Raw genomic sequence first — 25,935 nt, 5'->3', positions numbered from 1 at the left:
TTTCAGCCTGTCGTCGTAAGGTCTGTTTTCCTGACCTCTGATCATGCGTGTGGCTCTTCTCTGGACTCTCTCAAGCTTCTCCACATCCTTTTGGAATTGTGGAGCCCAAAACTGGACGCAGTACTCCAGCTGCGGCCTCACCAAGGACGAGTACAAGGGGAGAATGACGTCCTGCGATTTACTTGAGAAGCATCTGTGGATGCAAGCCAGCATTTTGCTCGCTTTAATAATGCCTTGTTGTTAATTAATTAATTAATTCATGTTAATTAAGCGGGAGGCTGCCCATTTCTTGCCCCGATGCCAGGGGTCACTATCTGCGGCTCCATTCCTCTGCTACACTGCAGCCCAAGCCTCGCAGATGGCATCCAGCTGTTGTCAATATCACTGGCCCCACACTGGGCCCCAGAATCCTGCTGTTTGAACCCCACCTGGATCCCTCCATTCAGATGGCCTATGCTGCTGTTGTTCCAGGCTGCATAGCTCCCCGAGCTGCTTCCCCTTCCAGGTGTGGTCCCCCCGGGACCTTTGGCTTTGTTGGCCCTGGCCCACCTCCAGGCCAGTTGGAACCCCAGGCCCTCAGCTCTGGGTGTCTCTCGCGGTGGGCCCCCAGCCCTTCGACCCTTCTGGTCCTGGCCCCAGCATGGACCAGTCGGTGAATGTCAAGACAGGTTTGAATCTATGGCCCCGCTCTCTCGCTGGGATCCACCTTCCAGACCCTACAAGGTGGTAACACACCCAGTTGTGGGAGCTGGGGTTAAGGCACCCCAACCCGCCTTGCACTGGGGTAGTAACTGGCCTGGCATTTGCTGGGGGCTCCCGTGCCACTGAGAGCCCCACCAGGCCACCCACTCCTGGCAGGATGCAGTTTTAGGTCATGCCCAGGACCAGGAGCCTCCTGACAATCCCCTACAGCTCCTCCCTTACCTCCAGGTGATACCAGCAGCCCTGCAGCCAGGCAATGTTGTAGCCTGGCCTCCAGCAGCAAAATGCCTTGTTTATTTGGGCAGCCCTAGATCCAAAATGGCTGCCCTAATCAGGCATCTGCTGGCTGCTGTCTTCAAGCCCTTAAAGTGGCAAGCACAAACAGTGCCCTGCCACTTAAGGGGACAGGCAGTAATCTCAATTATAATTAATTTTTTCAACTGTTTGACCACCCTAGTAAAATCCTGTTACCTGCTGCACCTCCTGTCGTTGTTCTTTAAGTTTGCAACAAGGAAAATTGTCAGATTAACACCACCAAATCTCTGCAAAAATATTTATTATAGTAATACTTTCATCTCCCCCTGTGCGTGTGGATAGCACCTCCTGTATTGTGGGTGCTACCAGAATGTACATATAATCACTAACCTGATTAATTTAATGTGCTCATCCCCACGTCTTTCTGTTTACTGTTTTCAAGTACATATGAAGCTGTGATGCAATGGTTCAGCTGTTCTGCTCAGTGTTTGTGACCACAATAATGCCTCTGTGTTGGTGTCTTGTTTTTTTTCTTCTAGCCTCTGACAGTGACAGCACCATCCTTAACCATTGCAGAGAATATGGCTGACTTGATAGATGGATATTGCCGCCTGGTGAACGGAGCCACGCAGTCATTTATCATCAGGCCCCAAAAAGGTAAGGTGGCATTTCATTCTGAAGAGCACTTGTGTTGTAATAGTCAGATTTCTCTATGTGTTATTTCAAAACAAAATTGAAGGCATCAGATGCAACAAAGTCTGACTTGAAGGGGGTTGCTGTCTTTGTAGCAGGAAATATGGGAGAGTTTAGTTGTTAGAAAAACTGGTAATAGATGTCTTTCTGTACAAGATTAATGATGGGTAGTGTAGGTAGGGTACCTGTAGTCAAACCTTTACACTGATTTAAAGATAACTCTACAAATGGTAGAAACAAAATGGTGATTAAAGATGCTTCTAAAAAGGAACTGTTACTTCAAATTCTGAGTCCTGAATTAAAATAGCGTTAGGCCAGTTTGAATGGATTTGGGTGGGATTCTGTTTCATGGTGCATATAAAAATAATTACGCCCTTCCTCCCACACATCCCAGACTTCTTATTTTCATTTGCTAGTCTTGATCTCTGGCTCACAAAATATTATTGAAGCAAAACAAGTATTTGTTAATGTTTTGTTAGAAAATGAAAGTCAGTCATCTTGCAAAAAAACAGGGAGCTGAAAACAGCAACATCTGTTTGGAGTATATACCACTAGCTCAGCATGTGCCTTAGTGAGTTTTAATCATTTTAGCTGTCTAGAAATTGAAAAATGTTTTTAAGAGTGAATTTGCTGTTAAAAAAATTGGCAAAGTCTCTTAAAGATTATATTAGGGAGGCTTGTGCTCTAGCTGTTTGGATCTTGAATACATTTACCTGGCAGGATTTCCAGTTTTGGTAAGTGGCATCCTCCACTGACACAGAAAGATGCTGAAAACGATTGCACTTGCTGGTGTCATCATTACTCAGCCTGCCATTTGAACCCACTTCTCTGGCAGTTCAGGGATCCTGTCTGCTACTTCAGCTTTTGGTCAAAAAGATTCTGTCTGGATGAAAATGAAATCACTGCAAATCTTTTCCATGGGTTTCATTATAAGAAATGGCTCTAGAAGCTGCAGATTGAGTCTCCTTTCACTTACATTTCTCTACCTTTTGCATCCACTTTTCTCTCTACTGTTGTTCAGATGAAGCCATGGGGTTGACACAGACAGTGTGGGTCCTTCAGCAGTCCATGTAGTGGCATCCTGCTGATGCAGAGCTCTGACACCTGCACAAACTCTCCCCTTTTGTCCCCTGAAGAAAGGACATTTGGTTATTCTGTCTTGAGAGATGTAACTATTTGGTTCCTGTTTGGGCAGTTCAACATCACTTATACATTGTGCAGATGGATAACATTATTCTTAAACCTGAATGTCTGCTCCGAGTTAAATGTTTGCAAGCAGCCTTCGCCTCAAGACAAGCAGCTGTTTGCTTGAGAATCCCTCCCGCTCCCCACCACAGAAAAGGGCCCAGCCTCCACCCATGCCTGGAAGGTCGCATCTCTTCCGGTACTGATAGCAGTGGCTCACTTGAGCATTCCCTGACAGATTTCCTTTTCTCCTTAATCCTCTTGTCAAGCAGTATTCACAGTTCCTTCCTTCCCTGAACATCACAATTTCAGATCTCTTACTGTTTCCCACACCAAGTTCCAGAAGTTTCCCTTCCAGATCACGCAGTAACCAGTCCAGGTTATCATTCAACAAGTTAAGCTCAACATGGCCAAAACATGATCCTTTCTGTACTCGAGCCTTTTCCTCTCCCCTGGTTCCACCTTCACAAACACCATAACCATGCAGTGTCGCTCAGGCCCACGGTCTGGGCATCACCCTTTGCTCCGGCCATCTCTTTAGACATCCACGTCCATGCTGTTTCCAAGTCCTGCCATATCCACCAAAGACTGCAGCTTTTTCAGCTTGCCAAGACTGTATTAAACGCAAGTTCCTTGTTATGCCTTTAGTGTCAGTCACCATTGAGCTCTGCCCCATCCCTCTGATCTCCAGGTTCTCAGGTCTGGCTTTGACTCTGCCCCAGACTCCCTATGCTTTCTCCAGTGCTATCATCAAAGCAAAGGAAAAATATCACAGTCGGAATCCATAAAATAGCTGCTTTATCCTCTAAGTCCCACCTCAAAACTCATCTCCTTCAAAGTACCTACAGTAATTTTGCAACTTTTAAACAACTGGCCAGGGAAGGTGGTGTGATTTATTGCCCCAGATTGGCCTAAAATTGTATGCATCCAGTTATTTCTTTTGACCCCATGTCCTGCCCAGCTTCTTCTCTCTTCCAACCTGACCCAATTGTTTGTCATCCACTTGTTAGATCTTGTTTTCTAGACAGTAAACTTTATAGGATTAGATTCTAGAAGTGTGTACAGTAACTGGTATGTAATTGGTAGAACATAATTACCCAAACTAGAATTAGGCCAGGAAATGAGAGCTAAGAGCACTCTTGCAAGTCATCTCATAAATTAGTAGACTCTTGCAAAAGACAGGGTTCCTGGGCACTTCAGTGACCCCCAAGTGGGCAAAGCCTTAGTTCTGCCTTCTCAACAAAGGCAGCATGTGTAGCAATACAGCAGTTTTTTAATAATTAACCTGAGGCACTGGTCTTAGTGCCCACTAAGCAGCATCCAGCACCTTGACTGTTTCTTGTATGTCTGTCTTCTTCTATGATGGTCCCATTGTTTTAAGCTTGAATCCAAACGAAATAACTTACTAGCCCAGAATAATCTCATTTAGGTTATGTTCCAGCAAAAATGCTCCTTTTGATCTTATCCTCACTGAGTTTAAAGCATCAAAATGTTTAAAGCCAGTCTTAGCTGGAATTTGGTCATGCAAGGGCAGCTCACACCACACCATTCCTTAGTTGTACCTACAACACAAGAAGAGAGATTTTACAGACCATTTTTCTTCCTGAAATGGCTGTTGTTTTTAACGGCATACTTGGCTACAAAGATTTACTTTTCAAAGATGTGCAGTGATTATAAAATGTATTGATCTGTGTTATACTTCTGGGTACCCTTTAGCTAAATAAATGTTCAGTGATTCGGGTAAAGGAATATTCTTCTTACAGTGCTTCACTTAAGGTAGGAACGTTTTTCCTTGGTACACACACAAAGAATCTCTCAAATGAAATGTATCTTTGACAACTTGATTCAGAAAAGCATGACTTCATTGATGCAAACTGACTTAAGCCATTTGCTGGTCATTTAAAAGCAACAGTTTTCTTCTTTCATGTTTTTTTTTCTTTTAATCTCATAGCACTATTCAGTTAATCAAATATTAATTAAACCTTTCTTTAGGGAAAGCATTCCTCAGCTCAGATCCAGAAATCCAAAGGCCCCCTCCTCAAACAAGCTTTGATTATACGTTATACCAGAAGTAAATTTTTGCAGCTCTTGCTCCAAATGAATAGATTTTTTTTCTTTCCCTCACTCTCTCTCTTTCGAACTTTTTTTTCCTAGTAGCTCATTATGGCAAGGCTCCTTCCAAATTATCAGTCTGGGTTACTAAAGGAAGCCTGGTCTTTGGGGTATTATCAGTCTCACTATCTGCAAATTATCCAGCTGCTGTAAATTTGTGAGAGCACAGTCAGTAAGGTTTAAAGCCTGAATGTTAATTCGTGTTCTTCCGTTCAGTTGTTGTATCCTTTCGCAGATAGTTTCATAGAATCATAGATTCTATCCTTTTCAGGAGGGGGCCTTTGGATTTCTGGATCTGAGCTGAGGAATGCTTTCCCTAAACTATCCTTTTGCAGGTAGTTTGCTAAAACAGTTGTAAAATGAGGCTTACCTATTAGTCATAGTATTTGTTTTCCCATAATTATGAAATAAGAATATAAAGTGACTTGAAAACTGCAGCTAAGTTGTAGCCTATTTTATAAGTTAAATAATTGTAGTCAGATGGTTTTTTAATTATTAAATCAATTTGAGCAAATTGTTAGCAGTTTGTTGATCAGTGAAAATTGCCAGACTCTCTTTGAAATGCTCTATAGGAATATTTGGGCAGGTGAAATATGTGTGTCTAGTAGGGTGGCCATCATAGAGTACAGTCCAGTTGTCCTCTGTCCTAGATTGATATGAAACCCGACGCCTTTAGGCATTGGGTTTCGTATCAACAGAGGACAGAGTAGCAGAAAACCAGAATGTCCTCTATGATGGCCACCCTAATGTCTGGTTATGCTGTACTGCCAAATTGATCTTTAAACTCAAATGTTCTTTCCCTTTGAATCCATACTTGCAGGGATAACAGTCAAATCAAAATGAATCTAAAATAGTTTAAATCAAAATGAAATAGGTTGCAAGGTTATCCCTGTATTTGTATATGATTCTTTTCATATGAAATGTTTAATTGTCAGCCGCTAATTGAATTATTTTAATCCTCCTGTCAGAACAGTAAAATAGCATCCAACTTACTGTGCAGTTTCACGCTAATGCATTTGATAAGCAACTTAGAGTATATGTTTGCTTTCAAATCTATTGTGTTTCTAATGCAAGTAAAATTTAAGCTGTGATATATCCAGATACATCAGAGGTATTTTAGTGTGCCATTGTTATACTTGGGCTGACTTTTAATAGCTGATTGGAATTGTGGAAGGAGTGGGACGTCGTAGTTTTTATCTCTTTAAAGGCAAATGACCTGTATTTTTAATGAGGTACTTGTAATATATTCCAGACCTCCAAGATATACAAATGGTGGTATAGTATCCTTTTACCTACAAGTTGCAAATGGTAGTGTACCAGCCTGGGTAGTGCACCTGAGGGGATCAGTTCACCTTGGCAGAGGTTTGCTGGTTCAGCAGCAGTGCAGTGCTGTGCTGGAGAGGTAAAAGGAGCGGTGTTATTAATGATACTGCAGAATGTGCAAGTTTGGGAGTGTATACATTCACATTTCTCCTTTTCCTCTTTACTTTCAAATCTCAACATCCCCTCTTTGTGGCGATTCTCCAGCAATGAAGGGGTGGGCAGTGTTTGCACAGCCAGTCAGGGCTAATTCATGCATAAGTCAGAGAGTTGCTTAAGAGTGGTACTGTGTGCTCCTTCCTTTTCCCCAGGGCTGAGCATGCATTCTCCACTGCTCTCCCAGCCCTGCCAACACAGAGGGTAAGGGAACAAGTTCTGTTCAATGCATGTAGTGCATTGCTCTGCTACTAACGACAGATGAGGGTTTGTTTTATTGCCATCGCTCTTTAGAGTTCACAAATGGGAGCATTGTTCTAAAAAAAGGTTGGGGGGGGGGCCCATCTCTGTCAGATTTTTATCAAAGCAAAGTTCCCATCCTCCAGACTTTGAGTGGGGTGAAAATTGTGCCTGGGAGTGTTTTTTTCGGGGATAGAGGGCAGTAGAGGGAAAAACATGGGGAGAGATGGGTTTTTATCTGCACTGAAAACTTGAAATACTTAGTTTCAGATGTCTAGAAAATGTTTAATATGGCCAAGAGTCTTTTGCCTTTCCCTGTCCCTCACCAGCAGTTCCTTTCATCCTTCTACAAGATGCAATCAGTTCCTTCATATCCTGCCAGTCTGCTTTCCCTCCCCTATACCCTGCTTTCTCCTGCAGATCCCAACACCCTCATTCCAAAACCAGGCAGAGCCGCTTCCAGTCCTTTTGCCTCAGTCCATTCATTGCCTATTAGCCCTGTCTCTCTTTTCTATAAAAGTTTCTGCATGACGCTAGGCAAATGGCTGAAACTGGGCTCTTTTCTGCTGATGTCCTCATTTGGTGTGTGCCCGGATTGAAATTCTGAGTTGCATTTGCAGAACTGCTGAGTATTTACAGCTGCAGCCAAAGCCAAGGGGAGCTGTGGTTTAAGCTTCTGAAGTGTTACATCATGGAGACATTGTAAAAATCAATCTATTCATGTCTGTGAAGCACAGAGATGCTCTGGTGGCATACACCATTAAAAATGCCAGAAGGAAACTAATAATTTTGTCTCCAGAGTCAAGTTTGAAAAGTGCACAGTGAAAAGGGCATGAGACACTCATTGAACAAAGTGACGAAATTCTGAAGGGCTGCTCATTCATTGAGCCCAGCAAGCTTAAATCTATCAGTTTCTAATTTCCCTGTGACTTTTAAGTCTGAATAGTTTTCTTTTAATATCAATTCTATCTGTGATTTCATAAAAAAAAAAAAAAAAAAGCAAGATGAAAAACCAATTTCTCCATGGCATCATATTGATCCTCCCTTCCCCCCCATATGGTTTACCAGCATCTAGTGCCAGATCAACCACAGCAGTAATTGATAGCAGTAAGTAGAGTAGAGCTTTATACTTTGAGGGCTAGTGTTAGAGGGAGTGGGATATATTGCCAGGGGATTTCACACGTATGTGCTGCAGTCGAGAATTGCTGTGACTTGGGGATGTGGGGTCTTATTCTGAATGGGACTGTGCTGTAGTAGGCACGGTCTCTTCTAGGCACGGTCCTACGCATTCCCCTTTTGCCTGATTCCCCTTAAACCCAATTTTGTTTCAGTCGTCTTGGGACCCCCCGCTGGCCCCTTATCCCAGACTCCATTCTGCAGGTTCCCAAGTCGTCATGTCAGCGAGTCTGCATGTCGACTCTCCAGAATCTCTGCCCTGGTCCCTTCCCTTCTCTTGCTCCCCATCTGTTTGCCCAATTATTTATTACCAGTCCTTCTGCTTAACCTCTCTAGATCCTTTCCAAATTTTCTTGCCCATCCAGTTCAGTCCTTCTCTCTCAGCCGTCTCCCAGTCTCACCTCCCATCCATCCCATATGATCTCCTTCATCCAGCTTCTTGTGCCAGTCTTTTTCCTAGCTGCTCCTAGACTCCTATTCATACCCATTTTTCACCCTTCTCTGCACTTCCTGTTTCAAGTGGTTGCCAGTCCCCAGTCCCTGTCTCTTTTTCTTCCCCCCCTTCCCCCCCACACACACTCAACTCCCCAGCTCCTAGAGCTTCCGTTACAGCTCCGTGGGCTCTGGCTCCTGTCCTGCCTGCATCTGCATTAAACTCCTTTCTCCTTTACTGCCAAGGTACCCAGACCTGTAGCCTGGCAGATCCACGTCTTGGGTAATCGTGTGATGCTGGGGCAGTGCCAGCTGCATCAGTGCAAATTACAGTGTGTCAGTAAGCTGTCACGGTGGTTGCAACTTTTTTTGCACCTCTCCGCAGGGGCCTGATTGCCCTCCCTACCTCCTAGTTCTGCTACTGAAGATGCCAGTGGGAATCTTTATTTTTTTTTTTCCCTATGTACTTTTTTCTCAGTTCCAGTGCCCAGCACACCCTAACCCAGAGCTGCTGGGACCAGCTATTACAGGGAAAGTTGGGCTTTGCTGCTGTGGGCCTGGCCTGGATGGAACATGCTCAGCCGCACTCTGGGGAGGGTGCATGCACAGTCAGTCACATGACAAAGCTACGAGACAGCGGAGCATGCTCTGTTGTTCTGTGGGAATGGTGCATGCGTGGTCTATCACACAGCAGCTGTAATGGGATGGCGCATGCTTGGTGCTCTCTTGGGATGGAGCATGTGCAGCCTGTTGCACAAAAGAGCTGAGAAGGGACAAAGCATGTTTACTGGCTCTGAGGATGGTGCAAGCATAATTTGGCTAGTGCAGAAAGCTTCTAGAGGCTTGAGCATGCACTCTTCAGAGGGTTTAGCTGCCAAATTCCAGCGTCTTCTATCGTGCATGCACAAACTATGATTTGTCAGAGGTCTGTAACCTGGGGAGATTTTCATGGAGACAGCAAAAGGCGCATCCTGCCCACAAAGGCCAGTGCTAGCCAAATTTCAAGTCCCTGGTCCAAAGATTGGGGAACCTGAGCTTTCCAAAGAAAACATCACCAGAAGAGTTTCTGAACACTGAAAGGAAACATTTTTCCTAGGTCTTACTCTAACAGATGTCTGAATTGTTTTGGCTACAGTTTTCCCAAAAAAAAGAGTTCAAGATAAGATGAGACCCATCATGGGAAATTCCCATTCACGCCATTAACCTCTGGCAAAGTTGCAAGGTGAAATGAAAATAGGCTTTTAAGGCTGGAAATGTTTCACAGCCTTACAAATAAGTGCTGCTAGCTCCATCTGCGATTTAAAAGTCTGCTGGATTTGTCAGAACAGCCCTCCCTGCTGGTGTGCCCAAAGCCAAACACGAGACAAACATGTCTGTGCGGGAATGGGAGGTAAATGTTGCATCCTGCCGGTTTAGAAGGCAACCTGTGTACAGGTCATTCACCTGCTTTCCTGAAAGATGTTCAAGAAGTCAGTCAAGGAACAGATAGCTTAAGCTTGCTCCAGCCTAGGAAAAACAGTCCTGAGCTCACCAAATATTTTGTTAACAATATGTAGCCATGGATTTTTCCATTTCCTCCCTGCTTCCAGAGTCTAAAATGTTTCCATTTCCCCATGGGGTCCTTTACTTGGTGTGCTGCTAACTTCTTATAGCCCTATTTCAGTGGTGTCTTAGTTATCTCCTTCGTTATCTACTTTAATATGGAGTATCAGGGAGAGTTTTGGTGTGTTGGTAAAATATCCTATAGTTTCCCTCGTGATCTCTTGTGAAAACCCGTAATGTAATTTTTCTTAAGTCCAACAGAACAAGTGTGGAGATTCTAGGACCAAATGTTTTGCTGATGTTAATAGCCAGAAAAGTTAGCATTCTTTGCAGGATGATCAGTTTGGGGAAAGAAGGTAGTAGGGGCGCAAATGGGGTTGGAGACGGACATGGAGCTTACAGTGGGAAACTAGCTTCAAGTTTAGCTACCAAGTAGATGCTGTCATTTTGAACAATTCAGATATTAAATCAGTACAGAATATCATGTTAGTTTACGGTTATACTTCATGTAGTCTGTTTTGTCTACTGATTTGGATGGTCCAGAATGGTTATAATATCTTTACCTGCATATGTTTATTTAATGTCTCTACAAAGTGTTCATTGATGGTATTAATAGTAAGTAATTATATATTACTGTCCTTTTTTGCCATGATTTGTAAACATTACATTATGTTATAAATAATGAAAAAGAAGCTTACAGTCTGGAGGAAAAACAGTCTACCAAATGGATGAGATTTGACCAGAAGTTCTACACAGCATATTAGCAAGATCACAGGAATGAAGATGTATGATATGTTAATGGATAAGAATATACTATGAACTTTTGATTCAGTATGTGATATGATGAAACAGTAAATTGAGCCTATGTATGTTGTATGTCAAGGGTGTCATTAATATCATGTAAATAAAATGCTAACTTTCTTTTTCTCTTTATGCAGAAGGTGAAAGAGCTTTACCATCAATACCAAAGTAAGTTTTGCCTCTGTACATTATTTTATGGAAGGTTAGTAACTCCTAAATTCTCTAACTTTTTTAAAGATTTATTTGAACGACGCCTTAGTTTTTTTCCTAGCAAGGCTGCATTTTTATTGTTGTTTTACGAAATACAGCAGTGATGTATAGTCCGATGAGCCCATGCAATCTAAATGACTGACAGGTGCTGTTAAATATACAAGTGATATTCCAGGTAAGATCTGAGAAGCTATATGTCCTGGGTAGGATTTGATCAGAGAGAAAGGAGAATTTGTGTAATGCACTGGGTTGTGACATACAAGATCAGGTATTACAAGTACAGGCATGGCTTTGTATGTGTGTGTAGCCCTGTTGAAGTCAAGCATTTCAGTATCATGCTGATTTGTGGTCTAAATGTGGACAACACTTTTATTTCATAGGAATTCCATCTAATTCAGAATAAAATTATGCTTGAAAAATTTAAAGTAGCTTTCCCAGGTAGTAAAGATGCTACAGTGAAGGTGTGTTTCCACTCCCCTAATCATTTTAATCTCATGGTAGTCTTTTGCTGGGTGCAGACTGGCTCTCCCACCACCTAGCGGCCAACCACTGTAGTAGTGCCTTCAGAGGAAAGCCAGCGTGGGAGAGCTGGTCGTGTGACCGTTCTTTATTACGGAGTAAGATCAGAGGTCAATTACTCCGTAGTAATTGTGTGTACGTCTGTCTGTACCTCTATTCCACATCTGTGAAATGCAGGAAAAAATGCTTCCTTTTTCTCAGCCGTGGACTGTCCTTTCTATTTATATTGTAAATGCTTCAGAGCTGTTATTACCACTTCCATTGCGTAGACATGTTACCTAGCACAGTAGACACAGTCTTGACTGGGTCTTTTAGGAACTATTCTAACGGAACAAATAATTTAATAAATAGAAAAATGTGGAATCACTTGTTGCCTGCTTCAAATTTTTAAAATATCCATTGGCATAGTTAATACTTTTCTAAGCGTGACTTTGGGTCTGTAGCAAATACCGTTCTGTGTCAGTTATCTTGGTCAATATGATGACAATAGCATACTGTAGCAAAGGCGCACAGTGTGGCCTGGTGCTACCTGTCCTTAGAAGTTCTTCACTAGCTGTTACTGGAACGTGCATATCTAGCACTCATCCCGTTTGATCCAAGCAGGCTTATTTTTGTCCTGAGAGAAGAGTATTTCATAACACACCAACAGTAGTGCGGAGAAAATACGAATCTGGCAACTTCTAGATTAACATATCGTCCCATAAAGTAGGTCAGGGGTCAGCACCCATTTAGTGGCAGGCTGTTGATTGCCCCTCCACAGTGCCCAAGCCTCCTACTGCAGTCTCCACTGTATACTGCCAGCTCCCATCCCCAGCAGCAGTAGGAAGAGCCAGGTTTGGCTGTGATATAAGCAGCACCTGCTGTGGGGCAGGGAGGGAGGCGGAGGGTGGGGTGAGAGAGCAGGGAGGGCTGTGAAGTTGTGGGAGTGCAGAGATCAGTGATACAGCAGAGGGCAGAGAAGGAGGATGCGCCAGGCTGATCCCACATGCTGCCATGGGCCAGCTCTGGCCCATAAGCTATAGACTGTTGGCCCCTGGACTAGGTCATTCTCTCCCAAGTAAGCAAGCGGGACCAAAAGCATTTTTTGTCATTCACCAACCACATTCAGGGTGCACAATAAGTAATATCAATGTTGTTTCACTAGCAGTGTGCCAAAATAAGTGTGAAAGCAGCACACCAAAACCAAATGTTTCAGTATTGTGCTAATTCAGGAAAGATGCAGAGAGGGGCAGACAACTTCAGGATAAGATCCCTAGGTGACCTGTTCTACTGCTTAACTTACCTTCTACTGGAAAGCTTGTTTTTTTTTCTTTTTCCTGAAGCCTGACCTAAATCTCTATTTCTGCAACTTAAATGAATTATTTCCTGCTCAACTATAACAGTTGGTCACTGCCCCTTTATGATAACATTTATAAATTTGGGAGACTATTATCCTCTTTCCCATACAGTATTTTTTCCTTTCTAAAAACAAAAATAATCATCTTTAAACCTGTCTTCATAGGTCATATTCTAAACTTATTCTGGCTGCTGTTCTGTGGACTTCCTAAGTGAGATGCCAAAAATGGGGCACAGTACTCTCTCTGAGGTACTCCGAGTGGAAGAATTCCCTTCTCTGCATTAACTGTGACAGTACTGCCAATACATTCCAGAACGGTTCTTGCCTTTTTAGCACCAGCATCAGGTTTTTTTACTTATACATCTGATTTTCCCTGCCTAAATATGGCTTCTTGTCATTATTGAATTTCATTTTATTCTACTGTGACCACTTTTTCAGCTAAAATTATTTGGAATTCTGATCCTGTCCTCCAGAGTGCTTGCACACACTCCTAGCTTTGTGTCATACGTCAGCTTTATAAGTGAATTGTTTATTCCATCATCTGAGTTGTTATACAAATGAATAGAACTGGACCCAGAATAGACTCCTACAAAATCCCACATGATATAGCCTCACCATTTGACAGTCAATTATTGATAAATGCTGTATTTACATGAACCCAAGATGGGTTTTTTCCCCCATAATGTGGGAGAGGGAGCCTTGTGTTTGATTTGAGAATGGGCCAAAGACAAGCAGTGATTCAGCTCTGGCATCAGCTCCAGTCCCAAGGCCAAAGCCAGAGCTGAGCTGTTGCCTGCCTTGGCCTGAGGTGCTTGTGCAGTGGCGGGGAGGGAGCTCACACATCAAGAGAGTGCAGGGGAGATCATGCGGTGCGGGTGGGGGGTGCACAGAAGAGACCTTGCAGTAAGGGGGGGCATATGGGGCAGACCCTCAGTGTGTGGCTCGGGGGGAGTGTAGGGAAGACATCACCCCTTGCTGCTTGCCCCCTCCCCTCTCATTCCCCCACTGCTTACCTTCAGCTCTAGCCCTGACCTGGCTGGGCCCAAAGCTTCCGCTCTGTTGAGAGTTAGTATCATTAGTGTCTATGTGGATGAGCAGTACAGACTTCTGCCTGCCTTGGCTTAGCAAGAGCCAGGGCTGCCATCACCAACTGCCCTGGAGCTGGAGCCAGACCTACCGCAGAACATAAGCAGTGGGGTAGGGGTGGGCACCAGAGAAGGACAGCTGGCAGGGGGCAAGGTACAGGGGTTTGGCCCCTTGCTTCTTGCCCCACTGCCTTTCCCCACCATAGTTGGGGCAGCAGGGGAGGGAGAGGGATGAATGTCAGACAACCATCCAATAATTTTCAATGTATAGCATCAAAGTCCTCTTGGATCTGGGTAAATACAGTACTCTTTAAGTACAGTTTTTTTTTTACCATTTCTTCATCCATTTAATAGTTATTTCATGTCAGTTATATTTCCTGAGTTGTGAGGATGTCACACTTCACTTTTTCAAAACCTCTGCTGAAGTCAAGATGCATCACACATCACTTCCACTGTTTCTTCCCATCCAGTAGAGCAGTTAAAAGATGAAAAGATCTGTTTTGTTTGATGTGATTTGTTTTTGACAAATCCGTGTTGGTTGGGTTTTTTTGTTTTGCTTTTTTAAATTACCATATTATAGTGTAGGTGCTTACAAATTGATTGTTTAATAATTAATTCCATTATCAAGCTTTTGAAATTAAGTTAATTGGTTTGTGGTGTCTGGGTCCTCCTTTTTACTTTTTTTTTTTTTACTTTTTATAAAGATAGGTACTCCCTTCTCTTTCTTTGAGTTTTCCCTTTGAGTTCTAGAAGATAATTGCTAATGGTTCAAAGATTGTTTCAGCTAGGTCTTTAAGTTGACTAGAATAAATTTCATCAAGCTCTCCTAACAAAATATTGTTTAACGTGTATTCTCTCCTATTCTGACCTCTGCTTCTAGCCCTTTTCTGCTTATTATTAATTAGTTTAAGGATATGGTCATAATTGTGAGGCAAAAAAGACATATGAAATTTTAGCCTATATGATGACTAGAATTCATTACATAATGAAAAGGCTGCCCACTTTTTCATTATGTAATGGACTTATGTATTCCTGCATTTGTCTCATTTCTAATATATTTATATACATTTCTTGCCTTTTTGTGCCCCTTGTTAGTTGTAACCAGAGATCCTGGTTTTCTCTGTTGAAAAATCACAAAAATCACAAGCCCCTGCCCCAGGCAGAAAAGAGGACCGAGGTCAAACAACCCCAGCCTCACCTCGGTCCTCTTTCCTGCTTGGGGCTGGGGTCGGACGCGATGATCCTTCGTGGTCCCTTCTGACTCTACAGTCTATGAATCTATTAACCTTTTCTTCAGGGATTTTGTTTTTGTTTTACTTTTAATGAACTGAAAATCAAGAGGAATCTTATAAGAAACAGAAACCAGAATGCATCACAAAGACAAAATCAGAATGAAAAAGAGCATGAAGTAAGTTACAACCAGGGATCCGGGTTTTCTGTTTCCCACGGAAAAATGGAAAAAACTGCAGATTTTCCCTTTTACCTGAGAAAAACACAGATTTTTCATTTTAACAGAGTTAACAAAAGTTGTCCCTAGCACACTTGAACAACTTGTCTGCTTGTGTCCTACTGTTATGGAGGGTGGTGGGGAGGGGTTTCTCCCCAGCTGTCACCCGTGACCACTAGTTCCTGACCTTTGGATTCTTCTGTTTCACTCTTCTGAAATGGCCAGCTCCGTCAGGTCCTTTTGATTTAGATGGTCTATAATATAGGCCTCTACAAGGACGTATTAGCACTGTTCTTTTCCCATTTATCTCCAAACAGATTTTAACCTGTTTGTCTCTCACCTCCTCATCACTTTTGGAACAACACATCACGCATTCTTGCTATGCAGTGCAACACATCCTTTCTAAACAAGCTGCATTCTTCGATACTGATATGCCAGTCCTCCAGTTTATATCATCAAGTCCCCTTGATGCCAATTAAGTCATATAGTTTCTTTTATGTGCTAAGATTTCTAATTCTTCCTGTTTATTCTCCCAATACTCCTTAGCATTAATGTCTAGACATTTAAGGTATTTGATAAGTTGTCCCTGTTTCCTCCTTTCTCCCTTATGACCCTCTTGCAATTTCCCATATTCTCCCTCTCTAATTTATACCCCTCCTTACTTGCTGGGTAAATTTATATCCTAGGATATAGGGGGTTCTTCCCAATTTTTCATCAATGAACTTCACCTCTGCCTACAAGTCTCCTTCACATGATACCATTCCATGGTCAAGGAAGCCAAACCACCCCCTACATTGCTATGCACTCATTACCAGGAGGAGGCTCTCCCATCCTCACCCTTCTCCCTTAATTTGAAGGATCAGCCAAAGCATGAACCTGGGCCTCTGACTCTTTCACCTTCCCAGACCCTTGTCGTCACTTCTGATCTGCTGAGAGTTAATATCATTAGTGTCTACATGGATGAACAGTACAGAATAGTGATCAGAAGGCTAGATGAGCCTTAGCGACCCATTCGTAATGTAGATCTGGGTTCCAGGCTTGCAGCATATCTCTCAAGATATGCCAGATTTGGAGGCATTCAGTTGCTGACCTATTCCCTCAAAAGGAAATCTTTAGCAACAACTGTGCTACATCTCTGTGTCTTGGGCCATGAGCCTCCCAGTCCTTGGGCCATGACTTCTATTTCCCAACATTGGGGTGAAAGAAAGATCCATTAGTAGGCAAGGAACATGGCAGATTGGGTTGTAGCCTCTGAATCAGAAGTTCCTAAATCTCTGAAGGGTGGAAGCTGCAGTGGGAGAGGAGTAGGGCGGTAGAAGTGGACATGCTCTCTTCACCTTCCCACCTTAGCATCCACACTCTGGGCAAGATATTGGGCTAGATGGACCTAGTAAACAGCATTTCTTACAGTTCTCCCATTTCTCTTGGTTTCAAGTCAACATAATGACTCTTGACATTGGCAGATAAAGGGGGCCTGGGTGGGAGATGGAGCACTGTTTGCTAGCCCAGGTGTCAAGCAGCCAGTTTCCTCTCTTCAGGGCAACTGATACTTATTTCTTCCGAGCTGCTGCTGCAGTCCCTCTCTAGCTAGGTAGTTTCCTTGTGATGTTGAAAAGCAGGGGTGGCCAACCTACAGCACAAATGCCATCAGTGGCAATGGCAACCTCTGAGTGTGGCACATGACACGTAGAGGACGGGCAGCATAGCAGCAGGAAGGGCAGGGAGCAGAAACCAGAGCATCAGGTAAGGCAGGAACAGAGTAGAAGATCAGACAGGGATTGGAGTGGCACTTGGGTGGGGTGCAGGGCTAATTTGCAGCATGCCTGTCCGAAAGATTGGCCCCAGTTACAAGAAAGCAACAAGATGACAAGGAGGGGCAGGAATGCAAGGATGAAGGTAAAATCAACAAGACTGGGTGCATCTACATGAGCAAAGTGATAAACCCAGGCAGTCACCTGCTCCCAGGTACAACATGTGCCTGGGACCACAGCACTTTGAGCCAAGGTGAGGCAGCCCCGGGCTGGCAGGGGGCCCAGGGATCAGCCCTGGGCTGCTAGTGGTGGCATTGGGCAGTAGAGGGATTGGCTGGGGCACAAGGGGGCTAGGTGTCAGGCAACCCCCACACTTTAGCACCGTTGTGCCCTAGCCAGCCTCTGTCACAGTCTACACATGCATTTCAGCACACACAATTATTCCACCGTAGGATAGTACTGTCCACGACGGCAGAATTAATTAATTTACTGCGCCTTAATACCGGTGCATGTGTAGACAATGACACTTTACTGCCAAGCTAGTTAGTCAACTTGATGGTGCAGAGCGCATATAGATGCACCCACTATGTAGTTACTATTCAGTGTAATTAGTCTGTTATCTACTCGGGCAAAATAATGCTTTTCACCCTAAACGGATAGCATGTATAAATAAAACATTAATTTCAAAAGGCACTTGTTTTATTTGAAGAGTTTTTCAGCTGTTAAGATTGTTGTGGTGATCTGAACTTGTAGGAGGAACTTCCTTTTCTTCTATTGGTAACAGATAACTACAAAGCACTTTGTACTACAGGTACTGTACATGCTGGTAGTCTGATTTGCAGATGGGTTTGGGTCAGTGGTGCAAAAGTTCTAGACAGCAACATCATGCATCTGGAAAGACTTACTTTTGGCAGATTGTATTTCATACTGTTTAAATGAGAAGTCCACAATTCTTTTGTTTTCTCTTCATTTTAAAGAGAAGATATAATTATTTACTGAAACAGCTTATTTGAATGTGTCTGTCCATCAGATAATTGCAGCTTTAATTGGCCAAATTTTTTTAACTGACTTAGTAAATTGAATGGAAGCTACTCAGATGTACATGGTTAAATCACATTTTAGACAGAAACCAAATTCACTCAGCCACAAAGAAATATATAACAAATTGCAGAATAAACCAGCATATCACTCTGTTTTAAGTACGCTGCTTACAGTAATTGCTTTGTCTTTCTAATACAAATTGTGTAGCAGAAAAGGGCACTTATGGCACAAGTTGCCAAATAAGTTATTTGATTAAGTCTTAAACTAATGGTTTAAGCTCCCAATCTTTAATGCAAGTGGATTTACTATTTAGATTGGATAAGTAAACTGATGATTCAAAGTTTATTAATACAACCTGTCTGCTGATTGTAAAATCAAACTTTTTTCTGACCTTTGCTTGTGTCATAATGAACTTCTGGGCTTGTAAAATGAGCCTCTTAAAGAAAACACTCTTGTTCCCCCAGGTAGACTTAAAATGGTAGATTCCTCTTTTAGTTTTCTCCCCCTGAAAATGTGTCACTGTAGAAAATGGATTGGTCCTGCTAATTACAGTAGGTGCCCGTTGGAATGAGTTCAGTCCGTGCACGCGTGGAGAATGTACAGCATTCATCGTTTCAAACCTCTGTTTTACAGGCTGGCCAACAATGAGAAGCAAGGAGTGCGGTCACACACCGTCTCTGTGTCAGGTACGTGCCATGAGAAGTATACGTTTGCTTCTGAGGATAGTAAGTAGCCGAGCAGTTTCTTCTACTTAGACTGTAGCACACTCCTTACTCCACTGATTTTCCAAAGAACGTAGCTGTGTTTCCTTCATAATGGCATTTCAGAAGAACGACAGAAAAAGTTTCTTGGCTGTCCTTCTGCATAATGTTGCGGATGAGACTGACCGGGCTGTAGCAGTACCCTTGTCTTAAAGCATAATGTATGAAGTCAGAGAGCTTGAAATTAAGGCTAATTAAGTGTTTCTGATAAACTTTGCCGTAGCTTACAAAGATGCTAGACTATATTGGTTCTTAATTAACTATATGATTTACAGATTACCACAAAAGTTAAAGTACACAACAGCTGTAGTAAAAGGGAAAACAGTATAAAAACTTGTCATCATATTTTCCTTCCTTTCTTTTCCTTGACTTGGTTTGGTTCTTCTTGCTGTTTAGCACAAAGAACTACTATTTATATTTTAGCTTTTGAAAAGTCAATGAAGTTAGTGTAAACTTTTCTAAGGAGGGCATGTGAGGTAATGCATATGAATGTGTTTTAATTATTTCACAGTAATACAGAAAAAGCTTCTCATTTCCTCCAGTATGTCCCATTCTCACTGTTTGGATGGAGTTGTACTTGTACTTAGTTTATATTGGACAGTGGACGTTTTTCTCAGAACAGAATGTAATCGAAGCCCGGGAATACCTTGTTTTGATGTGCAGAGATTTATGTGTGCGTTTCCTGGCAGTATTTATGTACCTGTCTGTAAAGAAGCCTTTCAGCAGAAAAGCACGTGAATATTATGACACCAGACTGCAGATTTGTATCGTTTGTGTAGACATAGAGATTAGACACCAATTTTGTGGTCCAAATAGATCTTTAAATAGAAATGGAGTTGAAGGCTTCACTATAAGGAGGCTTACAACTTCACTGTAATGTATTTTAAATTTGACAGGGCACTGGCTCTCACCAAGACAAGCTGTGCAACTCAGAGCTCCCTTAATTGATACTCAATCACGATATGCAACAGGGGAAGAAAAGGCGCACTGCCACTTGCCTGTTGTCTCTCATTCCTTTCACCATTTTTTTTAGAAAGGTATATAACCTCCACTCCTGTTGAGCTTCCTCCTTCAGGGTGAAATGTGTCCCTTCCTGCCTAAAGCTCAGTAGACACTTTGTGTAGTAATCATGGGAAAGGAGATTGAATTCACAGGCAGATCAAACTGCAGGGCTTGGGCAATGCCTCACTAGAATTGATACCATAGCCCGTGGGCTTGAATAAGCAGCTGTTGTCCCTTCTGTACCACTGAGTAGAGCTTGGGGCACTAGATCCACGTAATCCACATTAGGGGGGATCCTTGTGTCCTTCACAACCTAGCTACACAACCCCCTTCAGCGCTGAAGGAATCGGAGGCGCCTGGTATGATTGTACCACCATCACCTCTCAGCACAGCCTCATCACAGTAATAGTGTGATAGATCCTTGGCGTTGCTGGATATTTCACTCAATTCTCAGTTTTTTATAAAAATGTGAAAAAAATACTTGTCTAATAGCTATTGAAATAACACACGCATCTAAAATGTAGTAAGCATACCTACTTTGGTACCTTTGTTGTTGTAAACTGAGGGTACTTCATAATACCCTCTGTCCTTCTCCATTACACTAATTCAGATACAAGCATCTCAGGGGAGGTAACACTGTAGTGGTCATACAAGCTAGCAAATGTCCTCCATGGCAAAAGCCAGGCCAATTCTTTGTCTTTACTTTATTTTATTTTGTTGGTATTCAAAATCCTCCCCAAGTGAGGCATTGTGCCCGATGCACATTTTTAATTCTGAGTTTTAAAGCACTGGAAACAAGGACACCATAAGGGCGTGATTCATGCTATCCCCCTCCTCATCGCGTGGGGTTTACTCTTTTCTCGAGTAGAGGCATGTGAAAGATTATGAAATACTTTCTGACTTCTCTACCCGAAATAATTTGACATTGTGATACATTTACTCCATCGAGCTTGGCACAAACATCCTTGCATTGAATTAGTCACACACACAGATTGTTTGGCATGTAATTATGTGGTAGGTTAAGCATATTTTTTGTCAGGAGAAGCTTTCTTCTAGACTCACCCGTGGCCCTGAACATATCAGTTCCCTTCAGATGAAGTAATGTTACATGTAGATGCACAGAAACGGCACTTGTGTTGACATACGTCTCTGATGCAGAGTCCAGAACAATGAAGGCAACAGATGTGTATAATGTTCAGTTAATACCAGAGTTAGACATCGGCAGCGGCTGGCAGCTGACAGCATCCAGTGCAAAACCAGCTGTGGATGATGCCATCCTGAGCTGCAAAATAAGGGCTTTTCTCTGATGACATTTAAATGACTTGCAGCCAAAGGTTTCAAATAAGAAAGGCCTTTATAGCCTGCTGACAGCTGTAACCTCTTCCATGCCCTAATAGCTGGGAAGCGTAAATTCAGAATTCTGCTGCTTGTTTTCATTGACATTTGCTATTCTTTGTTTAGTGTTTCCCCAATGTTAAAACCATAGCAGCAAAACAGGAGCCAGAGATGTAACAAGATGAAGCCCTATTAGAATTTGCTAGGCAGCCACATTTGTAGTTTTAACACTCTTAAGTTGAGAAGGGCAGTTGCAAAATGATCTGTCTGACAAACTAAAGAGACATTAGCGATGGCTACAAGCCAAATACTGCCATGATCTGGGCTGGCTACATGCACAAGTTCATGCACTTATCTGAAGCCTGTGGGTATACAAAGTTGGCCTGTTTCTGCAAGGTTTCTGGCTTTTTACACAAAATAGCTGGCACTTCCTGTAGTTGTTCTGACCTAGTGAAAATAAGATCCATGGTATTCTGACATTCCAGCATGTACCGGGATGCAGATTGCGTGAAGATAAAAAATGACCATGTGGAAAGTTACCTGACATTTTTTTTGTGCCTCAAACAAGGTTCACTTGGACATAAATGTGGGCTCAGGCTGGTTCCAAAATCCCATAGTTGAAAGCAACATGACCCGGTTGATATGTATTGAACAAGGAATCGAAAAAAATCAAATCCTGTTCCTGACGGTATCATTGCTCTGCACTGTGACCATAGGCATGTTGCTTCCTTTCCTAGTTTTTGTATGCCATGACTGTTTAGACTGCATACCCTGTACTACCAGCACTGTTTCATTGCCTAGCATAGCTTAGTGAATACAGACCCTTTCCCTTCACAACACATACATTTACTGGAAGTAGCTATATTATACCTAACTTCCGGTTGTATCTCAGATTGGTTGTGCAGAACTGCTGTTTTGGTTTTGGTCTCTATGGAGTCACAGAGGTGATGAATTTTGTGTGATAATCCCTACTTTTATCCCCTTGTTTTTTACGTTAAAATAGGAGTGCAGGGCTCCCCCTGACTCTGGAAATTTGGCACTGGCTGAGAAGTAGCACCACTCTCCTGCTAAGAAATTTCCAGACCCCTGGGGAGCCTTGGGCCCTGTGTGCTGGATCACGCGCCTGATCCCAGTGCTCAGGGCTGGGAAACCACTCCTGGTGCACGGGGGCAGGAGTGAGTGGCACCAGAGAATGGGGACTAAATCCCAGCGCACAGGACAGGGAGGGAGCCATGCCAGGACCCAGGGCCCAATTCTTGCGCATGGGGCCGACTCGGCCTGCAGCCTGGCTCTGGGCTGCTCATCCAGCCTACGGGGCCAAAAGATTGAGCACCACTGCTTCAAAAAAATCCTTTCCAGTTAATATCTCCCGTATAGACTCTCCCTGATGCACCGTTAGCACACTGCTGCTATATGTCTAGTATCAAGATAGGTAAATATTGCTAATTGAAGAGAAGTAATACATGAATTTGCTAAAATTGTGTCGAATATCGCAGGCCATTTTGCTTGAAGCCTTTTTTTCAATTTTTATTCAAATGGTCTAGTCGGGTCTAGAGGAATGTTTCTCAGCTAGCAATTTGCTTTGGAACAGCAAAAAGTAAACTCCAAAGTGGTGCATGCTACTTCCAAAAAAAATAATTTATACAGTAAGTTATACTTTACACAAACTTCACCACAAAAATGAAATTAATAGAGCTTCATCTTGCCTGTTCCCTCTGTAGATATGTTCCCTCTACTATAAAGCCTCTTTATTTACCCGTTATAGGAGTATGTTTAGGGGGAATAAATTCCATGCATTATATCCTTTGGGCCAAGATCTGGTCAGCTTTCAGGTATCGTTCCTAGTAAAAGAATCCATGGCCAGAAGGTCTCCTAATCCAAGCTGTTTACAGACACGGTGTAGGGGGACTGTGAAGCATGGCCATATTAATAAAAAATAGATCTGTTTTTGGAGTTCCCTTTAGTGTGGATTTGGATAGCTTAATCAGAGGCAAATCTGTTGGTAGTTATTATCCAGACTTCACTACTGACGTGCAGGTTTAAACAAAATGCTTTATTTTTGTTTTAGTTTTATACATATAGATAAATAAACTCATATATATACATGTATACATATATATGAAAAGGATGCTGATACGTGAATAGTTACTGTAGTGGGGTAGTTTACAATTAACAATATTATCTATATCCAGAAAGAAAATATATACATGATGGATGTATGGCTTTGCCTACTTTTAAAGATGTGCAGTAAATGTATTCAGATCTCCTGCAATATCCTTCAAGTAGAATTGTAGAAAAAGAGGGCTGGAAGGGAGCTCAGGAGGTCACATCTAGTCCAACCCCCTGCTCAAAGCAGGACCAGCCCCAACTACGTCATCCCAGCCAGGGATTTGTCTATTGGGGTCTCAAAAATTTTCAAGGATGGAGATTCCACATTGTCTCTGGATAGCCTGTTCCAGTGCTTTACTATCCTCCTAGTGAGAGTTTTTCCTAATATGTAACCTAAACTACCCTGGCTGCACGTTGAGACCATTGTTCCTTGTTCTGTCATCTGCTACCACTGAGAACAGCCCAGCTCCATCCTCTTTGTTAACCACCTGTCAGGTAAGTTGAAGACTGTTATTAAATCCCCTCTCAAGTCTTCTCTTTTCCAGATTAAATCTGCCCAGTTCCCTCAGCCTCTCTCACAAGTCAGGTGCCCCAGCCTTCTAACCATTTTCATTGACCTCCACTGCACTCTCTCCAAATTGTCCACATCATTTCTGGAGTGGGGGGCCCAAAAGTGAACACAGTACTCCAGATGTGGCCTCACAAGTGTCAAATAGAGGGGAAGAATCACTGCCCTCGATCTGCTGACAATGCTCCTACGGATGCAGCCCAGTGTGCTGTAGCCTTCTTTGCAACAAAAGCACACTGCTGGCTCATATTCAGCTTATTCTCCCCAGTCACCCCCAGGGCCTTTTCTGCAGAGCTGCTGCCCAGCCAGTCAGCCCCCAGCGTGTCCCGGTGCATGGGATTGCTCCGTACTAAGTGCAGGACTTCGCATTTGTCCTTGTTGAATCTCATGAGATTTCTTTTAGTCCAGTCCTCCAATTTGTCGAGGTCACTCTGAATCCTAGCCCTGCCCTCCAGATGTATCTACTGCTCCTCCCAGCTTGGTGTCATCTGCAGACTTGCTGACAGTGCACTTGAACTCATCTTCCAGATGGTTGATGAAAATGTTTCAACCCTCATCCCCCCACCCAGCTAGGCAAATGTGCCCACTGCCAACTTGTCCCAACACTCAAGACTTACAGAATCCATAGCCGCTCTGCCCAAGCACTTGGAAGGCCTCCCCAAAAGAGGAATCTGCTGTCTTTGAGAAATAAATGTAATCTATAGAAATTGAAGGCACTTAGCATTATCTTGCATTGATCTTTTGATTAACTTTTCAGTTTTTACTATAGAATTAGTTACATTTCTAGTAGCAGTATCTTAGTCACTCAAAGCTTACGCTGCCTCACTGCAGTATCACCCTCATGTGCCAATTATGAGGACGTATCCTCTGCAAAAGAAAATAATTACAGCTTCACTGAAACCATTTGAAAAAAAATATTCAAGAAGAAGATTTATTCTTCATAAGGAGGTTGCTTATTTCATTTAATAATCTTAGCATCACTGTGAAGCAAATAGGATTTAATTTGCCTGAAAGAGAAAAATTTGGTATTTTCAGTTGTGCACCCTAGTGAAGCAGAGTATGGATTCAGTGTTGAAACACAGGTAACAGCAAAAGATACCACAAGCTGAGTTAATTTCAGTATCGGAACAGCTAAAATAAAATGCTGTTTTTCAAAACTCAGGCGGATTTGGCTTGCACGTGTATGCTTGTGGACAGCAAGTGCTAATTACAAGCAATGGTAAGAGCACAGGATGAAGGACCAGTAAGATTTAATGGGAATTTCACTTCTGATGGCAAAGCACAGTGCATACTCTGTTTTGTGACCCCCTGTTCAAAAATGAAAGTCTGCCCTGTACTCCAGTCTGAAAGAGTTTCTTGTGTAGGTCTTAGGCTCCCCAGTTCCTTTTTAATAATTCTGTGAGAAAAAGGTGGTTTAGAAGCTTGACTTCCTGATGCATGCATTTTATCAGGTCGCTTCAAAATGAATGTGCTGTTCAGCCACAAAATTATTTCAGGGAAAAATTTTGAAGACTAAACAGTTTGGTTCTATGCATTTGCACCTATATCTGGTAAAACAGTTTGTTTTTGTTATTGCCATTTAAGAATTACCTGGGGATACTGTACTTAATCATTTAATGAAACAAAACAGTTCTGTGACTTAAGAGCCATAATATTTGATTAATATAAATGATATCAACACCACTGCACTAAAGTTGTTAAATAGTCTTAGGATTATAAAAGCATTTATAGGACTGCAAACTTTCTGTATGATCAGGTGACTGGACAAGGCAAGGAGATGGGGAAATCTGGAGTTACTTTGATTCTAGCCATATCTCTGGCCTTCAGGAACTCATTAATTTCTGTTCAAGTAGATGATATTTACCTACTGATCTCACCAAGCATTGAGATAATTAATGACTTAAAAAATACCAGTGTGTCACAAATGGGCATGTTATGTTGCTGCTTTGCATTCTGGCCATGCTAAACTGCTTTAGCTTCCTTTCTCAGATACTAAGGCAAAAAGGAAACATAATCATGAACCACTCTGACTTCAGGCTTATCACGTGCCATTGATTTTTCACCCATTGATTCTCACAGCAATCCTGTAACTTCTGTAAAAGCTACAGCACATCCTTTAAAAATAGAGTCAGTCTTAACAGCTTTACTCCTGGGACC

General features: G+C 42.6%; 1 protein-coding gene across 6 annotated transcripts in view; it reads left to right on the top strand.

Annotated features, from left to right (window-relative positions):
* PTK2 (protein tyrosine kinase 2) overlaps positions 1 to 25,935 on the top strand; it is a 463,084-nt gene that overhangs the window by 319,071 nt on the left and 118,078 nt on the right. For all 6 annotated transcript variants that reach the window (XM_019528216.1, XM_019528218.1, XM_019528213.1 and 3 more), the window contains 3 exons: positions 1,497 to 1,614; positions 10,752 to 10,782; positions 18,637 to 18,689. In XM_019528216.1, the coding sequence (XP_019383761.1) occupies positions 1,497 to 1,614; positions 10,752 to 10,782; positions 18,637 to 18,689 (202 nt within the window). The remainder of the gene's footprint in view (positions 1 to 1,496; positions 1,615 to 10,751; positions 10,783 to 18,636; positions 18,690 to 25,935) is intronic.

Source organism: Gavialis gangeticus, unplaced genomic scaffold, assembly GCF_001723915.1.
Source record: "Gavialis gangeticus isolate Ggan-Ray unplaced genomic scaffold, GavGan_comp1, whole genome shotgun sequence".
Lineage (NCBI taxonomy): Eukaryota > Metazoa > Chordata > Crocodylia > Gavialidae > Gavialis > Gavialis gangeticus.
The sequence above is the reverse complement of the archived record's forward strand: the minus strand, read 5'-3'. Positions and strand labels throughout refer to the sequence as shown.